This window comes from Desarmillaria tabescens (genome assembly GCF_030435595.1).
Source record: "Desarmillaria tabescens strain CCBAS 213 chromosome Unknown EV420scaffold_16, whole genome shotgun sequence".
In the NCBI taxonomy this organism is placed as follows: Eukaryota; Fungi; Basidiomycota; class Agaricomycetes; order Agaricales; family Physalacriaceae; genus Desarmillaria; species Desarmillaria tabescens.
Genome location: NW_026848315.1, coordinates 845,139 through 866,794, shown reverse-complemented (window position 1 = coordinate 866,794; position 21,656 = coordinate 845,139). Strand labels below are relative to the sequence as shown.

General features: G+C 47.3%; 8 protein-coding genes across 8 annotated transcripts; 5 read left to right on the top strand and 3 right to left on the bottom strand.

Moving 5' to 3' along the window:
- Window positions 1-70: 70 nt before the first annotated feature.
- On the top strand, window positions 71-743 carry EV420DRAFT_1541753 (uncharacterized protein; the record flags this gene model as incomplete). The annotated part of the gene is made up of 2 exons (XM_060473127.1): window positions 71-168; window positions 219-743. Coding segments are annotated over exons 1-2 (506 nt in total), but the record flags the coding sequence as incomplete, so codon positions are not given.
- Window positions 741-3,604, bottom strand: EV420DRAFT_1629457 (uncharacterized protein; the record flags this gene model as incomplete). The annotated part of the gene is made up of 7 exons (XM_060476091.1): window positions 741-1,093; window positions 1,141-1,640; window positions 1,788-2,602; window positions 2,774-2,869; window positions 2,927-3,250; window positions 3,302-3,330; window positions 3,385-3,604. The coding sequence occupies 7 exons, from the start codon at window positions 3,602-3,604 to the stop codon at window positions 741-743; spliced, it is 2,337 nt and encodes a 778-aa protein (XP_060331236.1).
- A 1,123-nt stretch (window positions 3,605-4,727) lies between these two features.
- EV420DRAFT_1679726 (uncharacterized protein) lies at window positions 4,728-6,061 on the top strand (the record flags this gene model as incomplete). The annotated part of the gene is made up of 5 exons (XM_060479200.1): window positions 4,728-5,201; window positions 5,250-5,414; window positions 5,470-5,622; window positions 5,683-5,855; window positions 5,905-6,061. 5 exons carry the CDS (start codon window positions 4,728-4,730, stop codon window positions 6,059-6,061), a joined length of 1,122 nt encoding a protein of 373 aa, XP_060331235.1.
- Window positions 6,062-6,939: 878 nt separating this feature from the next.
- Window positions 6,940-9,424, bottom strand: EV420DRAFT_344574 (major facilitator superfamily domain-containing protein). Its single transcript, XM_060481785.1, has 14 exons — window positions 9,193-9,424; window positions 8,990-9,137; window positions 8,768-8,934; window positions 8,689-8,715; window positions 8,611-8,639; window positions 8,511-8,562; window positions 8,381-8,458; window positions 8,118-8,325; window positions 7,837-8,069; window positions 7,688-7,784; window positions 7,445-7,637; window positions 7,301-7,390; window positions 7,222-7,239; window positions 6,940-7,162 (listed from the first exon to the last, which is right to left on the bottom strand). The coding sequence occupies exons 2-14, from the start codon at window positions 8,990-8,992 to the stop codon at window positions 7,014-7,016; spliced, it is 1,344 nt and encodes a 447-aa protein (XP_060331234.1). The 5' UTR covers window positions 8,993-9,137; window positions 9,193-9,424; the 3' UTR covers window positions 6,940-7,013.
- A 1,199-nt stretch (window positions 9,425-10,623) lies between these two features.
- On the bottom strand, window positions 10,624-11,589 carry EV420DRAFT_344305 (uncharacterized protein). Its single transcript, XM_060481783.1, has 7 exons — window positions 11,447-11,589; window positions 11,331-11,364; window positions 11,227-11,274; window positions 11,078-11,168; window positions 10,964-11,023; window positions 10,854-10,912; window positions 10,624-10,750 (listed from the first exon to the last, which is right to left on the bottom strand). Exons 2-6 carry the CDS (start codon window positions 11,360-11,362, stop codon window positions 10,880-10,882), a joined length of 264 nt encoding a protein of 87 aa, XP_060331233.1. The 5' UTR covers window positions 11,363-11,364; window positions 11,447-11,589; the 3' UTR covers window positions 10,624-10,750; window positions 10,854-10,879.
- A 924-nt stretch (window positions 11,590-12,513) lies between these two features.
- EV420DRAFT_344354 (MFS general substrate transporter) lies at window positions 12,514-14,860 on the top strand. Its single transcript, XM_060481784.1, has 9 exons — window positions 12,514-12,756; window positions 12,805-12,841; window positions 12,892-13,006; window positions 13,054-13,134; window positions 13,187-13,406; window positions 13,459-13,485; window positions 13,538-13,754; window positions 13,809-14,382; window positions 14,442-14,860. The coding sequence occupies exons 1-9, from the start codon at window positions 12,631-12,633 to the stop codon at window positions 14,521-14,523; spliced, it is 1,479 nt and encodes a 492-aa protein (XP_060331232.1). The 5' UTR covers window positions 12,514-12,630; the 3' UTR covers window positions 14,524-14,860.
- On the top strand, window positions 14,812-17,685 carry EV420DRAFT_1334222 (WD40 repeat-like protein). The gene is made up of 15 exons (XM_060468848.1): window positions 14,812-15,169; window positions 15,222-15,236; window positions 15,289-15,394; window positions 15,448-15,517; window positions 15,565-15,627; window positions 15,681-15,744; window positions 15,788-15,895; window positions 15,952-16,110; window positions 16,160-16,229; window positions 16,278-16,450; window positions 16,497-16,735; window positions 16,786-16,972; window positions 17,022-17,147; window positions 17,194-17,235; window positions 17,285-17,685. The coding sequence occupies exons 1-15, from the start codon at window positions 15,053-15,055 to the stop codon at window positions 17,555-17,557; spliced, it is 1,812 nt and encodes a 603-aa protein (XP_060331231.1). The 5' UTR covers window positions 14,812-15,052; the 3' UTR covers window positions 17,558-17,685.
- An 87-nt stretch (window positions 17,686-17,772) lies between these two features.
- Window positions 17,773-21,598, top strand: EV420DRAFT_1334217 (Phosphatidylinositolglycan class N-domain-containing protein). The gene is made up of 19 exons (XM_060468847.1): window positions 17,773-18,004; window positions 18,060-18,233; window positions 18,284-18,318; window positions 18,368-18,385; window positions 18,438-18,582; window positions 18,633-18,799; window positions 18,851-18,995; window positions 19,048-19,343; window positions 19,395-19,425; window positions 19,473-20,017; window positions 20,071-20,261; window positions 20,315-20,414; window positions 20,461-20,569; window positions 20,625-20,925; window positions 20,974-20,988; window positions 21,055-21,124; window positions 21,175-21,289; window positions 21,342-21,380; window positions 21,433-21,598. The coding sequence occupies exons 1-19, from the start codon at window positions 17,842-17,844 to the stop codon at window positions 21,573-21,575; spliced, it is 2,802 nt and encodes a 933-aa protein (XP_060331230.1). The 5' UTR covers window positions 17,773-17,841; the 3' UTR covers window positions 21,576-21,598.
- The last annotated feature ends 58 nt before the right edge of the window (window positions 21,599-21,656 follow it).

Sequence of the window (21,656 nt, the reverse complement as noted above, 5' to 3'; positions counted from 1 at the left end):
CAAAACACGTGAATTTTCCCATGCCACATACTCCATATTTGGCCTGTTCTTTGTCTTCGTGATGCCTTTATCTTGATCCAGGGTCAATCACCGTTTTCTTCTGTGCAACCAACAGCCACGACACAAGAAAATGTCCAATATGAAGGAGAAGGAGGGAAAAGGCCCAAGGTGCATGTACTATTCATTACCTCCAGTGTTAAAGCTGATTCTATTATTAGCCCCCATGGTTTTCAAGTGCTAGCGGGCACTGTTTCACGCCAGACAGTCGCTGGATTCCAGAGCGGGCCATTCCGCCAGCCTATCGACATCACCTACCCCTTACCACCCTCGTCAGGTGAATGTCTTGCCTTTCCAAACCCGCCAAATATGCCATGCACTCTGCCTGACCTCGATTCGCCCACCATCATGTTTGCACCGCATTTCCATGATGATGCCTTTGAGGCTGCCCTTTACCCCCCACCCATGGTCACCCATTTTATGCTTAACCGGCTTGCCGAAGTGTCGAAGGTACTGACGGACACCCTGGTCAGTGCTCATCGCGGTCGTTTCTCCGACATTGAGACAACTACGCTGCGTATGCATCTCTTCAACGCTCACCTCATACTCCACTATGTACGGGATGTTGCTGTGCATGCTGACTACGTTCAGGATAACGAGTCAGGAGTAGAGGTTGATAATGGTGCTAGACCATGACATGTAGATGTTGCGAATGAAAAGCTGTTGGTTTGGTGCGGTGGTAATCACGTTGCAGAAATCTTGCATTTTAAGCGTAGTAAGACAAAATCAATGTGTCTAAGGTACATATTGAGATGAAAGGACTTGCACTTTTCCATAGCACTCTCGCTCGTCCATGTAGGGTCCATAATACGTCCTGAGTATGGTATAAGATGACAACTGCAGGAGATATATGTAATTGGAATAATGGATGCATTCCGAAGATGATTCCACATAGACCGTTCCACCCTGAACATTTGCATGTGTTCATCGACGCGCCACAGAGGGGTGAACCATTTGACATATGCTAGTGGATGTGGGAAGCTGCCAAGTTCCTCAGGAAGGTTGAAAATAGCACGGACTTGTGCAACATGAAGACCTGCAAAGAATTTAAATACGGGCAAGCGATGAAGAGTTAGAACACACCATTCACTCCTAACAAGTCCAGGTCCTGTTTCTTATCCAATGGCAGGTCTCGCCGTGCCAGCACTGTATCAAACTGAGCTGGCACATACTTTTTCCTCCTAGTCCCTGTTGTGTGAGGTGGCGATGCACGAATGACATCCAGGGTAACAGTTGTCGAGACTTCAGGAACTGGGGGTATACAGATCTGGAAGCGCTTGTACACCTGGTATTTTGCTGGCCGAGCATCCCAGAAATCATCTTTGAGCAAGCCACGGTCATGAAGAAAAAATTCCAGACAGCGAACAAACTGCTGAGTCCCGTACTGGTTCTCCAAAGTTGCTATATCGATGCCGGTGAAGGAGGGTCTTTTGGGTATAGTGTATGTTGATTTGCCATGCTGTAGGCTAACACGGGATGTGACCTGATCCCCATTAGTGTCCTTGGTAAGCTCTGTGTTGATCTCAGCCTGTGCCGTTGCTTCTTCATCACCATCTGCCACGTCTACATCGTCAACTTTATCCCTACCTGCACCTTCTAGAGCCCAGTCTAGGAATCAGGTAAACCTTTGCACTGCCTCTCGTCGGGTCAACCACTTTGTCATTTGCTGGATGTATCCCTTCCGGTTTGATGCTCGGTACGCTCGTTTCGCAAAATCAATGTGAAGTCACTCTGATGCCTCAGTATTATAGCCTCCTGTGACATCATGGGACCAAATCATCACAGAGTAGTGAACCATTGAATGGACTTTAGGGATATTGAAGTGGTCGCGAATGCCGTCATCAACGAATATGTGTTTGTGGGCATGGAAGGTGTGTAATGAGTCTTCAAGCTTCTTCAATGACTCATCCGTGTGTAGTTCAAGGTGGGAATAGTAGATAAAATCAAGCACAGCACGAACACAAATGATGACATCAGGTTTTGCTGTTCCCGCCAGCGTGCCTAGGAAAACTTTCTCCATATTCTTGTACTCCATTCCTGTCCACTGCGTGACAAGCGAAATTCCCTTCTTGAAGTGGCATAAGTCAGGATGCCATGGCATAGCCATGTAACAACGGTCAACCTCCGCCTTCGTCGCCTCTGCAGCCTTCGTCGACCATTTGACAAGGTGATCCTTGAAGACGCCCTTGTGGAGCTGGTGTAGAAGGTCAGGAGTGAAACAATGGAAGATGTTACATCGTGGCAAGTCCATCCAGAAGGGTGTAATTGGGCGTAGGCCGAGGTTTTTGAATTCCATGTTATTTCCTGTCTGTGTTGCTTTGAGTGCGTCGATGGTTTTCTCAGGGTCACGTAGTACTGAGTGCAATGGATCACCCAGCTCCTTTGAGGTAGCAGTGCATTTCGGACATTGTCGCTCTCCACAGCCGGCTATTAGACACTGCTCAGGATAATCGGCCATGTAGGCAGCAAGGAGAGGAAACACGAGCCGTGTCCTTCCATCACTGCAAAGCATCTCGACACCGTTCTGGCCAGCCTCGACGAGAGGCTTTAGGAGTGCCCACATGCAGTCATGGAACAGCTGATATCCTTCTACAGATCGATGATCCTTGGTAAAGCACTCTAATTTTGATACGGGTATGTAACCTATCAGAATAGTGGCTTGTTCTGATGGTTTCCTTCAGACAGATGCATCAATGTTGCCAAGGGTAAGGTAAACCGGCCAGGCAGATTTGTCGCCACTAAAGGTGGAGAGCTGGGTTTTATCGGACGAAAGGATGATCGCTGCGATGGTTGCTCCCTTTGGCAACAGTCTCTGATTACATCCAATATTAGGATCTTGCGATAGGTCATGCTGATGAGGAATACGTACCTGCATGGCCCACCACCATTTGCCTGTCGCCATCTCATCAAACGCCTGGTTCTTCATCCCTTCATCCGTATACATCTTCTCCGGTGCGTAACGCATATGTTTCATGAATCGGGGATCCTGCATGAGCTCCTTGATGCATGCAAGTGGATCACGCTTCCACAACTCGATGGTCTGCATGATGGGAGTCCCATCCTTATCGAGTACGTTTCCAACTAGTTCAAATTCCTCGCATTTCCACTCAGTACCCAATGCAGATGGCAACTCATCTATCTTAGTCAGAAAGGTGCGCTTGTCCTTAAACGATGGTTTGACATTGTCTCGGATCTGGTTTTACATGGTAAGCAATTTTGTTAACATCAAAAGCTGAAATCATACCACTCCCAGCTTTGTGAACCTGTCTATATCTGCTTGGCTAACCCCGGACATCATCAGCCATCATGCAAGCTCCCATTCCTCACAGGATTTAAAAGGCGCCCACATCTCTTCTCCTTGCTTCTGCTTCTCTTTCTTAATTCTTTCAAACGTAGTTTCGCCCTTTCCAGCACCTTCAATCTCAGCACCAGCATCGGGATAATCCACAAAGACAAGGCTGTCATGACTCCAAGAAGATGGTGGGGTATCACCTTCATCCTCGACATCTTCAATAGTGACTCGGCATCGCTTTGATGGTGAGGCCATCTCTGATGGTGCAAAATCAGATGCAGGTGAGGGTGGATCAGGCGGAAAGGTAAGCTCCTCAGGATTTGAAAGAGATGGTGATGTGGTATGCTCTTCAGCCTGTTTTGTAGCTGACTGTGGCTTCTTTCTTTTGCCGGTGACTGAAGCATTCCGCTCATCGAGTATATGACCACATGAGGTTGCTGACAGGTGCGAGCGTAAGCCTCTGCTGGAGCGAGAGGTGAACTGATCCTTGCAAACAGGACATTTGAAGATTTTGCCAGACATGATGACAGTGAGTGGGCAGACGCGGAGGCCAGTCCCGCCATGGTGATACCGATCGTGTGTTTTGGTCACGTTTTTTTTGTTGACTGTCTCAGATTTTGACATTTGACTCTTTTCATCTGTCTACCACCATCTGCATGCTCTTCACCATGACCAAGCGGTCCCATACATCTGGCGGGTCATCCACAGATGGCCAGTCTGCATTGAAGAAGTCTCGTCAAAGCCGTGATGATCTCAGTGGCAATGTCCAGCTGCTCAACCGCACTCGGGGCAAGGAAAACCGTGCTCTCACAGAGAAGCAGGCAGCAAATGGTACGTCTTTTAGTCTGAATGATCTCTAACTAAGACTTGGATACAGATCAAGCCAGCAAGGATGCAGAGATCGCTCAACTGAGAAAGCAGCTAGCCCGTTCGCAAAGGAGTAACGCACAGCAGCAAGCCCTTCTCAATAATACCAACCGTATGTCACTCATTGGTAGATGCTCAGTACTAATTTCATTGCTAGGTACTGAGGCTCGTCGCAAACAGCAGTACTATGATGATTATCAATGACTTCATGGACAATCACCTCCAGAAAGCGAAAGCGAAGACAATTTCATTGGCCATGGGAGTGACTCTGATGATGATGAAGAGTCCTCGTCTCACTTTTTTCCAACATCTGTAAGGCTGTTATCTTGTTCTGGCACCTTTTCGTAACACTCATATTCACTCTTAGCTATGTTCAAAAGGTACCCAGTCTCCTGAGCCTCCAAGAATTCATGCCAAAGATGCCGCATGACCAACAGCAACTATTCCTCGACTCTCATTTGTGCCTGACGGTGATGAGGTCAATATTTGCTACCATGGGAAATCGACGATGATGACTTCTCACAATCATCATTCTTCTCCTCCCCATTTACCCTCTGCCTCACCATCTTCATCCCCTCATAGTGCTCTACTCACTACTCCTCACACTCAAGTTACTGGTGGAGAGTCTCAACACAGTGACGACATGACCGCAACTCCAGCAGCACCGCCACCATCATTGCCCCCTGTTGGTTCAGACCCTCCGACCAGCTCTACGACACCTCTGATGAACAATCCTTCTGCACCTGCTGCTACGCTTCTTCCACCATCTCAGATTACTGGATCCAAAGGAGATAAACTCAGTCACTATGAAGGCCGGACAAAGACAGCGCTGTGCAAGGCTATGCGTGGGTATGAAGGACATCTTGGGGCCATCAGCATGTGTCCAGATGAGGATATGCAGTCGAGTTGGGCCCAAGAGGAGTGGCACATCCGATTTGATAGCGACGAACAACCAATCAAGCTTAGCGATGAAATGCTCAAACTGGTAATTCAAAATTTTTTACTCAGATACTTCTACTGATGCTTCTTCTAGATAAGAAAGCATGGTGTGCGTGTTCGAAGCTTCATGAGGGACCAGATCAAACCACTCATATGCCCTGCATATGGGTTTGTTGCTGGCACCGAATCTGAAAACACTGTCCGAGAGAACAAGCAAAAATGTATAGAGCTCATGACTGCACTTGGCTTCTACTACAAGGTGCGTAAACCTGAAGAGTGTATGCACTGCAGCATAATCATGTTTTACATTTCAGGATGCTACTACACGCACGGGCTATTTTAATAGTCTGATTCTCTTCGACGCCATCAGTCATGCCTTTTTCTACAACAAAGATGCTCCGGGACTCGCATTCCCTGATCGCTTTAACCCGATTCCCATTCCAGCCTTGGCATTCATTTTCACTGTGGTCAGTCCTCGATGTTCGTTTGCCTCAATCTCACCGTCTAATGATATCTTGATTGGCCAGATTGAACACTGCTTAAATGAATGGTCTACTGGGAGCTACAAGGCGCTGATCTTCAACGAAACTGAGGCTAGTGTGCGCTACCATGAACACCATCTCCCTGCCGTGAAGGAGTGGGCAGAAATATCACCAGACTTGACAACAGTCTTGCGGAAGGCCTGGTATACGAAAGCAAGGTGATTACTGATCACAAAGCATTGTGTACATATCTGACATCTTGTTCAGGAAACAAGCAGGAGCAGCAGGCCTTCAGACCCCAGCAGCACCTCTCAAATTGTCTGATTCTGCGAGGGACCTGGCATACGAAGAAATGAAGGCAATGGCCGTGGCGCTTGATGAGGAACCGCAAGCGGAAGGTGAAGCCGAGGAGGCAGTGGAATGAATTGGTAATAACTTACAATTACCCGTACTCCAATAGAATGATATAGTATTGCACCATACCCTGAAATGTGATGAACGATACTTCGAAATAGCTCTACTGTATCAATATAGTAGTAGGATGAGCATTATATGTACGAATACAGAGGGCTATTGTACATGTGCCCAATTAATATCTATTGCTATGACGTGCTACAGAGGTCCGAGTGAGTGGCTACGATCGCTACATAAAGGGGACCTTTCGCATTTGCAATAGGAGATACAGATGCTACTTATCGCTATGTCTAAAGGTCTTTTTTTCCTGATGAATATACCCACCACCGTCAGGAGCTCAGACAGCGTACGAAGATCGGCAACCTTCAAATCCGACACCTACTAGCCAGCAAAAGCAAAAACATCACCCACACCCTGACATACGTGCGAAACACACGCCGATTCCCAATTTTCAATGCACATGACAACGAGAACGAGACGCCCCCGTAGCCACCTGGGGACCACAGCGGAACGCCGAGTGCCTCAGGCATGCGCCGCGTCGCAGGCGCCTTCTCCCACCCTCGACTACGAGGACAGTTTGATCACATCCACTCATTCCAATAACATAAACTAATACAGACCCCACCCAGACCAAGAGCTACACTCCAAATGCGACACCCTAGTCCAGAAACGCCACACCTCCGAGTCGAACAAATGGACCAACCAATTCAACAACCAGCTGCAGCGTGCTGCATGGAAACCCATCTCTTCCCTGATGTCCCACCCTTATGCACAAGAACCCAATGCTAGTTTACAACGCAAACGTTCCTTATGATATAATACATACAGTTATGATACATACGTACAGGACCCTCACGCCGTAGCGCCTAGTACCAGTAGAGAAACGAGCTCATGTAGTGCGACGTGGACCCCGTAAAGGGGTCCGAGACACTTTAATGGATACCATCATCATCATCATCGACCTACACTTTTTGAGTACTCTTAGACCTGGCTACGCCAAATCGAGCACATGCGAAAAGGAGAGCCCCACAAGCTGTACATAGGCCTGAAAACATGATAGGCTTCCACCATGTGTAAGACGACGTCACGAGGGCGCCAGCTATCGGAGTTCCTGCAAGAAACCTTAGAACCTTGAAAGAATCGTTTCTTCCCGGAAAGCAGAATACTCACCAACGAGTCCGCCGAGTCCTCAATTCAAATAGGCTACGTCACTAAAGGGTCGGGTAGCTTTTCAACGGCTACTACTTACCAGTGAATGTAAAGCATATTCCCATTCGTGCCCCAATTTCTGAGTCTTTCCGGGCTAGTGAACCTACCATCGGTGCAAACAATTCCATATCTAAAGTTATGAAGCCTGAGCAATGAATACAATGCAAAGAATGGTCACGCATACAGCCCCCCGCAAACAAACTATACAGCGTGGCGAAACTGAACGTTGCAGCAACAGTCTTCACTGCTATCGAGCAGAATATCAGGATCGAGCATATCCCGACGCAGGGAATAATGACGTTATATATCCCAATCCAAGGGACTATCGCTGGCCAGACGATTCTGCCAACAACTGTGAATACGTTCATTACCGGTATCTACCAAGATTGTGAGAGACGAGCGGCACTTGGCGTTAAGAAAAACCAACCGCATAGAATGCTACGTCCGAGCTGATACCATTTTTGATCGCATTTAACTGTAAGAAAAAGACAGGGAAAAATAGGCCGCAGATAGTGATGATGGTCCTGTAAGTGTATTTAAGACCGTGCAAGCCTTCACTGATTGTGCTCTGTGTACCCTACGACCGTCGTAGCATATGTACCCTCTCGGAAAAAATGACTCATGTCTAGAAGAATACTTCCCTCCTTCTTTGAGCTCGGCGGTAATCGCGTTCGCACCAAAGCTATGGCTATGAGCAGCAGTCCAGCGTTGAACGCAGCACTTATGCGGACGCCATTGTGGAACCCCACGGGTCCGTGGAACAGTTTGTTTAGCATTATGGGTTGTATGACACCGCCCAAGCCGGAGCCCTAGGGAAGGTTACCCTGATGGTGTCTCTTCGTGAAAGAACAGCTTACTGAAGTCGCGACTCCCATCGCAAAAGAGCGGCGGCATTGGAAATAATGAGATACCACGCTGATCCCGGGGACGTACATCAATCCAATCGCCAAACCTGCCCCGATCCCTTGAGCAAGAATGATCTGATAATATTGCCCTGGTTGCATCAAAGAGAGCATAAGGAGACAGAAAATGAACAATATTCCTCCTCCGATCATGAGGTGATAGCTGAAACACAAGTTAGATCAGGCAATGACGAAGGTAATAAGTGACTAGGACATACAAGTAACCAGTGTCATAGAGTCTTCCGCTGACCAGACCAACAGATAGCACTAACATCAGCTGCACATTACCAACCCAGCTGTATAGGATGTCTTTGAGTGTTTTTAACAAGAATTCATTTTCAAACACACCTCATCTGAGATGATGCATATTTGTTGACCATGTATTCCCGGATGTAAAAATCTGGAATCAAACGTCACCAGCAATTCTCGTCGTGCCATCTGGACGGACCATTGTAAACTCCATACGCATTTGTGTATCTGAGATATGAACGTAAGGCGATGAAATGGCGGGTGCAAGGGCACATACCCGAAGGTAGAAAACTGGATGATCCATCTGGACAGATATTAACCCACGCCAGACAGTTAACAGGAAGTAGCACTCTTACACTCCCAAAACAGTCATCCACACCTGGAGTCCTCCCTCGGGGAAAACACATGAAGTAGCACTGGTGGAAATAGGAAGCTTCCCTGCGCTCTCGGGTTTTTCCTCAATCTTTGTACCCTGGCAGCTCGCCAAGTCATTGACAGGTCTATCAACGGGACTGGACGAAGTCTACACAAGATGTGAATAACATGAACGACTAGTAGTCCGACGCACTGGAACTCACCATGATTGCGAATTTCACAAATCGATGCGTTCAAGATAAAGGGAAACTTCATCCGAGTCATGCAGCCTCAATATAAATAGCCTGCATTCGAGGCCGATCTGCTTTCGACAGATGAAATGCCTTTTATCGCATTTCAAATCCCGCACCGCTTCGGAAGGGCTATTAGTGGCTTTGAAGTTTGGCACTATACCAAAGATACTTGCCATGCTGCGCCATGGGACCTGCACTACACACCTGGGGGCGAACGAGTGGTATTGAGTGAGGACTTGACAGATTCGAGTTGACCGCCGGCACTGAGGTACCACCGGAAAGCACACGGAAAGACGTTCTTTGGTCCGTCGTTCCGACGTTCCTTAGTTTTTCCTAGCTGTCATGGGTGCACTGGACCGACTGCACTGCGAGTCATTGTCGTAAAAACATGAAGTTCGCACGAAATGTTTGTAATCTGTATGCTCGCCCGAAGGCGTCTGATTATCGACATGATCATTGCTTTAACTGGTTCGCACACATACGTCCCGATTCAGTAACTTGACAACTCGACTCCGGCAAGCTTTGAGAGTCTTCCGAGCACCTATTTAGGTCATTAAGATTGTGACAAACAACTTTCTAACGCACTGGAGTATATGATCGAATGAAAATTCTGCCGAAATATCTATCCGGCCCGTGGGTCTAGTATGCACGCTTGAACAAATGGTTATCAGTGACTTGGACAAAACTCTTATCAGCAAGTTGATACTTACTACCCCGATTCATATCGAACCATTTGCCCCATGCAACAGCATGTTTGGTAGCCCGCCTTTCTCCAAGGGTTGTGGTCGCTGGCTTTCCACCCGTGCCAGAATATCCACTGATATAAGATTTAAACTTGAGAACTAAACCTTTGATAAAATGACGTACGGGACGTTTCGAGCCTTGACCAATGCCTGATGCCAAGTCACTATCTATGGTACATGAAGAGAAGGGGAGGGGACATACAGTCGTGTCGTACTACTGTATAGCCTTGACCCCTTTGCACGCGACTTCATATGCTGCTACAATGTCTCACGAGCTAAGGAGACCGTCGTAGTGATTATATTACATGGGACGCTAACCCTGCAAAGTTATATTAGAACACCTTTTCAGCAGCGTAAAAGTGAAGCTCTACAGAGGTGATAAAGGTATGTCAAATCGAAAGTCACCGACACCTAGAGGTAGTTGGTAGGCTGCAACACCCCGAAGGAAGATTGCCAGGATAATAAGCGATGGAAAGGTTATTATCCGCGATATGATGATTTCCTCGTTCCTTCGTGATGGCATCTTTTGCGCTCTTTGCTGTGCCACACAATCTCCTCACGGGAAATTCGGCCGAAAGTTCGGCAGCCAACCGGCCCTCGGACCGCAATTCCGTATAAATTTTTCACTCATCATTCCTCCCCTCATCCTTTCAATCAAATCTCAGTCCTCAGGGTTACCCACAGTCGCCTGAAAAAGATCTGTGTTTGACCTCAAATTGACCTTATCCTCATTACTCAAACATTTGATAACTCATGTTTTCACCGGCAATCGGCATAGATAATTGCCGGTACATTGAATTGCGACAACAATGGCCTTTCATGCATTTGCAGGTTTTCTATCATACTGAGTAGCTCTAGACATCAGAAAAACTGTCGTCCCCGAGCTTGTAGAATATCGTAGATCGAAAATTGTTCGTAGATGAGCCATTAGGGTCGGGAGTGTAAGAAGCGCTGTAATCCGCGCAGTATTATATAAATAGGTTATGTACTGCAAGAGATTCAATCAGCATGACGAGTAGTAGAAAAGCAAAGAAAGTAAAAGAAGAATGGCTGAACGGAGACAAGGGGCATGGACGATTCAGCGTACTTACCTCTACATCTATGGGTACAACAGCAATCACAGGTGTCGTGCCGCCTGTTCTACGACATCCTGTTGGGAGATGAATTGATACGCTGCACTGCAGATACCAAGGAAACTTACTTGCCGTCTCTCGACACCAATGACCTTCCTCTCCAGTTCATCAAAACGTTTCAGCTTCATCTACAGAAGCCGTTAATAAGCCGGTTGTAAAGGGTAACGGCATCATTGACACACGTCGTGAAAATCTTTGAGCATTCTCGCCTGCTCGCCTTTGAGCTTGTGGAAGGCGTCGTCTAGTTCGTGGTGCCAGGGATACAAGACCGTCCTAGTAAGACATCGTCGTCAACGAGCTGACGCCCATCAGAGGTTGAACAGAGACGCACGTCTGGAAGATGAAGGCTGCCGTAGCAACACCGAGCGAGAGGTAGGGTCTAAAGAGCCAATCCAGGTCAGTCTTCGTGGCCCAGCCCACGTCGAATCAGCGCACATGAACTTGTTGACTCTAGGACCGAAGACCATTGCTGTGATGTAAGAGGGACGGGTAGATAGATAAGAGATAAAAGGAGATGATGGTGGGAACTCGACGTCGAGCAGACAGCTCACGTTGAAATACGAAGGAGACGAGCAGAAAACGGATGAACACGGAGTATCGGAGCAAAGCTTTTCATCGCACGAAATCGGACGAAGCGGGTGGCTGGCTGTGGCTGTACTCTAGCGGCTCACGGAACAACAATGGCCCTTTTGGCTGTACCTGCTTCAGTGACTACTCGACAACGTGGAGGCATCGGACGGCGAGGACGAATACTATGATGATGATATTTCCTGCTGACGGTCCACGTGAAATTGGTGCGAGCGCCACGGTGTGCCCTATAAAGGACGATGCCTAGACTTCGAGTCTTCGAAGGATGCTTCGAATCAATACGTACGAAATTAGAAGAAACATGAAGGTGAATGATACCAAGCTTATCTCTATTCATCGCAATTATCAAAATCGCTTGTAGGTCGATGGAACCTTGGGGATCGGAGGATATCCCGGAGTCATGGGCAAAGTACCAGCTATCGATGGCGTCTTCGGGAACGCGTCACGGACCTTCGAACTCTTCCAGTCTAGGTATCAACATTCAATCTCTAAACGAACTTACGCAACACTTTAGAGAAAAGACGACCGCAATCGACTCAGTAGCCGTGCTACTAATATTAACCACTGTCCATGTGTTGGATCAACTAGCACCGGTGGCACCGCTACGTTTCAAATTCCGGACTATCTTCTGGCTATTTCTCCTTGACGAACAGTATATCTGTGAGCCTACAATGTTTTTGCATGGAGATCAGTTTCAGCACCATACGGACATCAGGAACATCTGGTCACGAAATATGCAGCTACATTCATTCTCTCCCGCTCTCGGACGCTAGGTCAGCAACGTTGCCGATGTCGACGTATTCTTATAACTCCTTGAGGCGGTGCATCTTCATTTTTTCTGTCCGTGATCCCAGTCTGGAATCTGTATGGAGTTTCCACTCCGTCCGTTTCACCAAGATGAAAGATAGATGAATGTCGGGCGGTCACCGTACCTCTTCAAAGGTTCTTATACACTTCCAAATTCGAATTCGTCTGTGTCTCTAGCGTGATCCGAAAATTGTCTCTATCTTGTGTTGATGGAGTTCATGGTTCCTGGGGCTTCTTTGATTAGGCCTTTATACGTTCCTACTTATCAGCTGGCGTACTTATAACCACCGGTCTGTTACATTAACTGTTGGTGCCCCACCTTCTCATACCAAGCTTTGCTATGGCTGAACCGGCTGTCGACCACGAAAAGGCCTACGATAGTAGCGACGAGGTTCATGGTCCTCACCCAGTGATCTACGAGCAACCAACAGGCCTCAAGGGGTTCTACATGAATCCCGTCACCCAGGTATGTCATTCGCATTCATAGGCGCGCTACTTTCTTAGTTTCCTTCAGGTCGCCATGTTGGGGGTCGTGTGCTTCATGGGACCTGGTATGTCGCCGGTTAATCCTTTCATCTCTGATCATCAACTATTTTAATAGGGCTATTCAATGCCTTGACTGGATTGGGAGCAGGCGGGCAGGTCGATTCTGAGACCAATTCCAACGCAAATAGTGCCCTCTACTCAACATTCGCCGCCATGGGATTCTTCGCTGGGTGTGTACATGCTATGTCGCGTTGCAACTTGCGCTCATTCTTCAAAGCTCTATTAACAACTTTCTCGGACCAAAACTTACCCTCTTGATTGGAACTATGGGATATAGCTTGTACATCGGATCTTACTTGTGAGTGTCCGAGTCGTCTGCCTAGCTACCAATAACCAATTGACGGTTTCAGGGCGATGAACATCCATTCTGATGCAGGTGGCTTTGTCGTCGGTGCAGGCGCCGTCCTTGGGCTATGTGCCGGTCTTCTTTGGACCGCCCAAGGCTCACTGATGATGGCATATCCGACGGAGGCGCAGAAGGGCAAGTTCATCGGTATTTTTTGGTCTATTTTCAACCTGGGCGGCGTCGTCGGCGCGTCCGTAGCGGCAGGGAGAAATTGGAAGTCAACGGTATGTTACTTGCTTTTTCTTGCACTGATGGGATGTTCATTTGCTTTGTTAGGCTAATGCTGTTGATAATGGCACATATGTGCGTTCTTTCTGTCCATTCCACGATAACATCTTATGAGCGCCCCCATCAGATTGGTTTCCTGATCCTTACCCTCATCGGTGTTCTGGTCCCGTTGCTAATGGTGAACCCAAACCGCATGATACGCTCCGACGGCACGAAGGTTACTACTCCCCGCCAGCCTTCGTGGAAAACCGAATTTATGGGTCTTTTCATAACGCTCAAAACGGATCCTATGATTGTACTTCTCTTTCCTATGTTCTTTGTCTCCAACTGGTTCTATACATGGCGTCAGTTTTTTGGTCACCTTTAGTTTCATTCCAATGAACTCATACCATCCACAGAATTTAGCGGCTTTAATGGCGCCCTGTTTAGTATCCGTGCGCGTGGTCTTAATAATGTTTGCTACTGGATCTCACAAATCGTCGGTTCCGTCCTTATTGGTTTACTCTTGGACCGGAAATCCCTTAGCCGTCGCGTACGGGCCTTTTCCGGCTGGACCGCCCTGTTCCTCATGGTGTTCGTAGTCCACATCTGGGGATATTTCTACCAGAAGCAGTACACTAGGGAGACCGTGCCACCTGAGGCCAGTAAAATGGATATCTACGACCATGGATATGCGGGCCGGATTGTGTTTTATATTTTCTGTGGTATCCTCGACGCGATGTGGCAAACGACCGCTTATTGGCTTATGGGGGCGATGTCGAATGACCCGTCTAAGCTAGCGTTCTTTGCCGGGTTTTACAAATCCCTTCAGTCGGCAGGTGCGGCGGGGATTTGGCGTGCTGATGCGGTGAAGATTCCGTATATGAATATCTTCATTTCCACCTGGGTGTTGCTGGTTTCAGGACTTGTCTTTGCATTGCCGATGCTCATTTTACGGGTGAAAAACCATACCGACCTTGATGACGAAGTTCTGTACGTTGTTTGAAAATCTTCTGCGTGCGTACTGTCGCTGATCTGATACATCTGTACAGGGCGCGAATGGATGACGAAGGGCATATTCGGCCTGCTGAGGAAGTTGTTGCTGAGACGAGCAACAAGGAACATGCACCCTAGGTTCTCTTGATGGTGGAGATGTTTGTATTTTACTATTTACGACTTTTTACGTGGACGTGATGAGTTCTGTTCCCCTTGGGAATTTGTGTTTGGCAGGAACTTGTAGCAAGAATTGGGGTGACATCTCGACGACGGATATTCCACTTCGTAGAACGATGGCGGCTTCTCGAGATCTCGTCATCTAAAGTGGAGTTAGTGATGATCAGGAGTACGCAATCGTTGCCTGTTAGCAATTCCTGTTATTTGTATCATCTATCGTCTACCAGGCGCTTTGGTAATGTGATGAAAGTGAAAAGGAGGTTCTTGAGAACTTAAAGAATTTGCTGGGAACGAATATTCCATTAGCGCCACCACCGCCGCAGTTTCGACATTGAAACGTTTCAATCAGCCAGAGAGAGACTGCTTTCGCAGCCAGCTTGAGGTAGTCGCAGCATCAAATTGGACGAGCAGTAAGAAATAGAAAGGAGACTAAATTGGGAACACTGATCTTGTATCGTTACCACCATCACCGCACGCGTCGCCACCGTCCATGTCGTTCAAGAATCTCGCGCTTTACCCTGCTAATCCCACTACCAGTCGTGGCGTCTCTACGAAGCTCAGTTCAAGCAAAGGAAAGGTTGTGTATGCCAATGGCCGGGCCGTCATCGTGCGTATCGATGCTGATCAGGGTTAATGCTTGAATGACCTTAGACGTGCAGATACGCGATTTGAACGTCAGTAAAGCTCTCAATGGATGACAAACACATTCAAGTTGTTGTGTTGTAGAATCCAGGCCTGTCTGTTGCATACGCAGGTCATGTCCAGAATACTACGGTTGCTCGTATATCGCCATCGGGATACTACTGCGCGTCTGCGGATGCAGCGGGAACGGGTATGGATACTTGTCCTTTAGGAAATATTGAAGTGTTGACATGGAGGTCGCAGTCAGAGTTTGGGATACCGTTGGTGAAGACCAGACCCTGAAAGGAGAGTACAAAGTCATTTCTGGGCGCATGTACGTCGTGTTCTCCTTCCATCTGTAATCTAATGTGTTGCCCACAGAAATGATCTAGAATGGGATGGAGAAAGCAAGCGAATTATTGCAGTTGGAGATGGAAGAGAGAAGTAGGTCTTCTTTATGAGGGCCTGCTCGCTCTGACGCGTGAAATACGAGTTAGATTCGGGCATGCCTTCATGATGGATACTGGATCGTCTACAGGAGAGATTATCGGTCATTCCAAGGTATGTCGCATTGTCAATTATGAAAATTGCTGACATTCCCTAGGCCATCAATGCTGTTGCCATCCGGCACCAACGACCGTTTAGAGCTGCTACTGCTGCGGACGACAATCTCATTGTATTCCATCAAGGAGCTCCGTACAAGTACGACAAGGTTGGTCGTATGAGCTACGTGGATATCTCCAGACTTTGTTGAATGGCGGGACTTAGACCATCAAAACGCATACCAAGTTCGTCCAAGATGTCAGATATGCTCCATCTGGAGACCACTTTGCTAGCGTCGGATCAGACGCCAAGATTTTCATCTACGACGGCAAAACAGGAGAGACCTCGAACGAATTTACTGATAGCCCCCATAAAGGAACCATCGTGAATCTCAAATAATAGTTATATTTCTCCCTTTTAACACCCTTTTCAGATGGCTTGTTCATGGGGTGCCGATAGCAAGTCCCTTGTCACCTCATCTGCCGATTGCACTGTCAAATTGTGTAAGAGGTCTTGGTATTGTCTGAATTTCCCGTTAACACTTACTTCAGGGGACGTTGAAACGCGTAAATCTGTTACAACATGGACTGTTGGTTCCGGTGTCGACAACCAACAGGTCGGAAATACGTGGAGCACCGAGACAGGGATTGTCTCGCTGTCGCTCGGGGGAGATCTCAATGTCTTCGATCCAAGAGTTGGCGACAAGTCAACGAAAACTATAACAGTAACTCTTTCTCTCTGGCTCTTGACAACCTCTGATTCCCTTTTAGGCACCGCAGAAGGCTATCACGGCGATATCTCCCTCCTCAGCTGGAACGTTCCTCGCAGGTTCGGCAGATGGACACGTCTTGTCGTACTCAATAGCATCTGCGGAATCTATCCCATTGAAGGGTGAAGGGCATTCTAACTTTGTTACTGCACTGGCTACCTCCTCGGCTGACGGGAAAGTGTTCTCTGTCGGGTTTGACGATAGAGTACGCGAGATAGCTAGCGATGGCAAAAAGTTCACGTTCGTAGCTTTCAGTTCCTTCATGGACAGTCGTTAATCGCTGTTCATAGGCCGACTTCGTTGTCAACAGCATCACAGCCGAAGGGAATAGCGGTCGCAGAAGATTCATCAGTCTTCGTGGCTGAAGTTAACACCGTCGAGGTTATCCGCTCTAACCAGAAAGTGTTTGAGATAACGCCGAAGTCGGCGCCAACTGCTGTGGCGGCGTCGGGCAACCTCGTTGCTGTTGGAGGAGAGGTTAGTCTACTGCTCCTGTGCCGTTTGTTGCCCCTGACTTTGGGTTTAGCAAAAGGTTGTATTATATGAATGGGACGGGAGGAGCTTAAAGGAAGGAGGTCTGTTGGAAGGAAATAAGGGAGTGATAAGTGCTCTTAGTTTTTCGCTTGACGGTAAATACCTAGCTTCCGGCGATGTAAGTGGTAATAACTCTGTCTGGTACCGTGTTAATGGTTTCGTAGTCTTCTGGCAGAATTGCCTTGTTCAATGTGACGGAAAAGAAGGTTAATTGTGCTTCCGTGATACTCGATTAGTTTATTGATATGTCTTTAGTTGCTGACCTCCCGATGGTCCTTCCACTCCGCTCGAGTCAACTCGCTTTCATGGACTGCTGATTCCAAACATTGCGCGTCTGGCTCTTTGGATACTCATGTGTATATCTGGAGTGTCGAGAAGCCGATGAAGAACATTGCTCTGAAGAATGTAGGGCCTGGAGGTGTCAGTGCTGTTCTTTGGGTCGAGAGTGGAGATGGAAAGATTGGAAAGCTGGTCAGTGCTGGTGCGGATGCGTGTGTTCGGGTATGGGAAATCAAGTTCCATGTGTAACAAAGGTAAATGAAAAGGAAATGAGCAACGTTGTACAAGGAGCATTCATCAACTAATGTAGGATTATTTACCCAGAAAGTTTGTATACGGGATCTTGCAAATATCAACTCTGACTTCGTAATTAGGAGTGAGAGTCCGGGCCCGCCACTGCAGGTTTTTGTCTGCCAGTTCAGCTCGGTCCGCAGTGCCGAAGGACAAACTCGGCCTAAGGTTAGGGTCTTCATTTCCTTCCACGTCCTGCTCAAGACCTTGTATCTTGACGCGACCGAAGAACTCTATCGGCAATGGCGGGCTATAATGTCGCACACCTCCTTATCATTGGCCTTTTTTTCCATCTTATCTTCATTTATTCTGTGTTCGACTGCTATTTCACAAGTCCTGTTGTCCATGGGATGTCAAGCTTCAATGTTGATTACAAGGAAGCGCAAAGACTCGTTCTCATTGTTGGTACGTCGACGTATTCTTCTCGAGCTAACACAGATTTCTCAAATCTTTTACGCAGGTGACGGTCTGCGGGCAGACCTTTTATTTGAACCGAACGGATTTTCTGCATTCCCCAATACACCCGAAGTCGTTGCGCCCCACATACGCTCCATCATCGAACACCGAGGCGCTTTTGGCGTATCCCATACTCGTGTACCTACTGAGAGTCGACCAGGACATGTTGCAATTATTGGTACGTGTCTTCTACACAGCGTTGTACCTTCATACTGAAAGCATTTGAAGGCGGAATGTATGAAGATGTATCTGCTGTAGCCAAGGCAAGTCCTCTTAACAATCTCCGTACAACCAAGGCTGATATTCTCAAAGGGATGGAAGACGAACCCAGTGATTATTTCCCATATCCCCTACCAGAGAAAAGAATTGATTTGTCCCTCAGGTCGATTTTGACTCCGTCTTCAATCAGTCAAGTCACACGTATTCCTTCGGGTCTCCAGATATCTTACCAATGTTCACTCGTGGTGCAGTTCTTGGAGTAGTGAAGGAATGGAGTTATGACGAAGATGCGGAAGACTTCACGCAAGGTTTTCTTTTTGCCTAGTGAACCTCATGGACTGAACTTAATCCTATTTAGATGCGACAAAGCTCGACTTGTGGGTCCTTGAGAACCTGCGTGATCTCTTTCGCAATGCCACTACAAATCCTACTTTGGATCATCAACTCCGCTCGGATAAGGTCGTGATTTTCCTGCATCTTTTGGGCTTGGACACGACAGGACATTCATACAGGCCCCATTCACTTGTCAGTTGGAGCCTGATTGTTGTGTTACTTGACACTGATGAGCTGTACCAGGAGTATATGCATAATATTCAGGTCGTCGATGGAATTGTGAAAGAGACCGAGAAATTGATTTCTGATTTCTTTCAAGACAATGAGACAAGCTATATCTTCACTGCAGATCATGGCATGTCTGTCATTGGGAACCACGGGGATGGAAGTTCGTCATCCGTTTCTAATTTGCAATCTCTAATTAAATCGACTATATTCAGATCCTGATAGCACGCGAACACCCCTCGTTGCTTGGGGCAAAGGAATCCGTGGACCTCTTTCTGACTCAATTCCTTCTTCCCATGACGGTTATTCACGACCTTGGGGACTTACCCATCTATACCGAAGGGATGTTGAACAGGCAGATATAGCTGCTCTCATGGCTACTTTAATAGGCATTGACTGGCCCGTGAATTCCGTTGGCGTCTTACCTGACGCAGATCCTACACGGCCTGGTTACTTGCTTCCTAGAAACGGAGATCAATCGCTTGCAGGAGCCGCCTTAGTCAATACAAAGGTTGGTCCTGCCATTATCTACTTGTCGATGATACTGAAGAACGGCTACAAGGCGATATTGGAGAACTATCGAATTCAGCATGGTAAGGATGAATTTATGTCAAGCGACGTGACTAACAGACTTAAGCAGAAATCAAGAAAAGACATAAGAACTTCTACAGAGCATTTACTCCATTAGAAGCCCTGACGAAGTCCGGAAATCCACGCAGGATAGAAGCAATACAAGAAATCGAGCACCTCATACTCCAAAGTGACTGGTACGGCGCTCGTGCCGCCGCCCTTGACCTCATTACCATTGGACTTGAAGGTCTTCGTTACCTCCAGACATATGAACGAGCACTGCTGCGAACGATTGCTACAATTGCCTATGCTGGATGGGCAGCGTACGCATCTTTATTTGTTTTCAAACCGGGGAGTTTCCCGGTAGCACAACAGTCGCCAGTCATAACGGCTACAGCTTTCGTTGTGCTGGCGAGTTTTTGGGGACTTTTCTTCTCAGAACGGGCGCCTTGGACATATTATCTATATGTTACCTTCCCGTGTTACTTTTGGCAACGGTTCTTATCACAAATACTCCCATTGTTAAAGCCATCAGCTCTTAATGTTTCACGACAGCATGCTTGGATGACCATTTCAAGAGTTTGCCTCGTATTCGCAACACTGATAAGCATGGTGGTGAGTGCCGACAACTGTGACCCATTTCGTTGCGGACTTCTCATCTTCTAAAGGTCGCTTATACACATCGATCAATTTGGAGCGTTGGCTTCCTCGTAATTGGTTTTGTGTGGCCTGCCGCGTTCTGGTCCTCTGAAGAAAGAGCCCAGGTTGCTGGGTCTCAATGGTTGTGGATGGCTTCTTGTCTCATCACGGCCATTTTCCCGCTACTTAGTGTAGACAAGACGGAGACACTGTCTTCGATGTGAGTGGTGTTTTCGTTCTCTGTAATTTCTCATCATTACTGATATGTAATAGATTACTGGGCGGCGTAGGCATCCTTTTAACTGGAGCCTTTACGATTACACAATTTGCTAGATCAGCCTCGAGGTCGCTGCTTTCGGTGTTCTACACACAAGTAAGCCCTTTCCTATTCCATTCAGTAGTCACTAACCATCTATCAGTGCTTGTTTATCGTGATCACTATGATCGTGACCGCAAGCTCTGTACGATGTCTACAAGCCAAGACAGGGTTACCCTTACTGAATCAAATATCTGGATGGATCGTGTTATGTACGTTGCCGTCTAGTCTCCCTTGATAGTGATTGATCATATCGATAATGTACAGCTATGTCTTCACTGCTTCCGTTCATCTCTCGGGTGAAGCACTCTACACCTATGTCGCAGATTCTGATGTACTTCCTCGGGTTTGGGCCGTGTTTCGTCATCCTTTCCATAAGCGTCGAGGGCATGTTCTATATTGCGTACTGCATGACCCTTCTGTGTTGGATTGAAGTGGAGACATCGCTTCGCAACGCACAGCGCTCTAAACAGGACAACGCCGAAGTATACCGCTTTCAGGCGGATGATTTGCGTATAGTGCTTTTCTTTTTGTTCTTCGTGCAGGTTGGTTTCTTTGGCACGGGAAAGTAAGTCATACAGTTTTTCTCCTTCGATGTTCTCTAAAGTCTTTACAGTGTGGCTTCCGTCTCGTGAGTATTTGCATTGATATCCAAGTATTCTGGTTGAATATTTGCCTGACCATTGCCGTCGATCAGGTCGTTTTATTTGTCCCCGGTGTATAGACTGATACCAATATTTAATCCATTCTATATGTCTGCACTGCTGGTGAGCTCGTCATACATGCCTTCTATGCATCTCACTGACCTTCTGTCAAGCTGTTCAAAATTGTTGCGCCATACATCATCTTGTCTGTGGCATTTGCAACCTTGACGTACCAGCTGGATCTCCCTCCATTCGCCCTTTTTCTCAATGCTCTCATGATAACAGACGGTCAGTGTTACTTACATCTTCAATCTGGCGGTGCAACTGAAGCATAATCTAGGCATGACCGTGATGTTCTTCTTCAACGTCACGGATACTGGTAAATGCACATTTTTTTCTCTTCGTTCTACTTTCTTCATATTGTTATTCAGGTTCATGGCTGGAAATTGGCCAGACAATCAGTTTCTTCGTAGTTGCATCGCTGTTGCTCGCGTGGTCCGGAGGAATATGTGCTGCTGGAGAATATTTGATGGCGGACGTGCTCGTTAGATCACCGAAATCTCGCGTAGATTAGAACAATATATTTCACTGAGCAAGACAACTAAGGACATGGGTTGCAGAGGGTTCGAGTCGACTGGATCAAGACTCCTGGACG

What these genes read in the sequence shown, in the direction of transcription:
- EV420DRAFT_344574 (XM_060481785.1), bottom strand. An exon ending in TGCGTATGGAGTTTACAATG is followed by an intron (nt 8,563 to 8,610) that starts GTCCGTCCAGAT and finishes GTTTGATTCCAG; the next exon opens with ATTTTTACATCCGGGAATAC. An exon ending in TAGTTTGTTTGCGGGGGGCT is followed by an intron (nt 7,391 to 7,444) that starts GTATGCGTGACC and finishes TCATAACTTTAG; the next exon opens with ATATGGAATTGTTTGCACCG.
- EV420DRAFT_344354 (XM_060481784.1), top strand. Translation starts at nt 12,631, where the DNA reads ATGGCTGAACCGGCTGTCGACCACGAAAAGGCCTACGATAGTAGCGAC. An exon ending in ACATGAATCCCGTCACCCAG is followed by an intron (nt 12,757 to 12,804) that starts GTATGTCATTCG and finishes AGTTTCCTTCAG; the next exon opens with GTCGCCATGTTGGGGGTCGT. An exon ending in TTGTACATCGGATCTTACTT is followed by an intron (nt 13,135 to 13,186) that starts GTGAGTGTCCGA and finishes TGACGGTTTCAG; the next exon opens with GGCGATGAACATCCATTCTG.
- EV420DRAFT_1334217 (XM_060468847.1), top strand. Translation starts at nt 17,842, where the DNA reads ATGGCGGGCTATAATGTCGCACACCTCCTTATCATTGGCCTTTTTTTC. An exon ending in AAGACTCGTTCTCATTGTTG is followed by an intron (nt 18,005 to 18,059) that starts GTACGTCGACGT and finishes TCTTTTACGCAG; the next exon opens with GTGACGGTCTGCGGGCAGAC. An exon ending in ACGGAGACACTGTCTTCGAT is followed by an intron (nt 20,262 to 20,314) that starts GTGAGTGGTGTT and finishes GATATGTAATAG; the next exon opens with ATTACTGGGCGGCGTAGGCA.
- EV420DRAFT_1334222 (XM_060468848.1), top strand. Translation starts at nt 15,053, where the DNA reads ATGTCGTTCAAGAATCTCGCGCTTTACCCTGCTAATCCCACTACCAGT. An exon ending in GTTGGAGATGGAAGAGAGAA is followed by an intron (nt 15,628 to 15,680) that starts GTAGGTCTTCTT and finishes AATACGAGTTAG; the next exon opens with ATTCGGGCATGCCTTCATGA. An exon ending in TCAATGTGACGGAAAAGAAG is followed by an intron (nt 17,236 to 17,284) that starts GTTAATTGTGCT and finishes ATATGTCTTTAG; the next exon opens with TTGCTGACCTCCCGATGGTC.
- EV420DRAFT_344305 (XM_060481783.1), bottom strand. Translation starts at nt 11,362, where the DNA reads ATGGTCTTCGGTCCTAGAGTCAACAAGTTCAT. An exon ending in CCTAGAGTCAACAAGTTCAT is followed by an intron (nt 11,275 to 11,330) that starts GTGCGCTGATTC and finishes TTGGCTCTTTAG; the next exon opens with ACCCTACCTCTCGCTCGGTG. An exon ending in TGCTCAAAGATTTTCACGAC is followed by an intron (nt 11,024 to 11,077) that starts GTGTGTCAATGA and finishes CGGCTTCTGTAG; the next exon opens with ATGAAGCTGAAACGTTTTGA.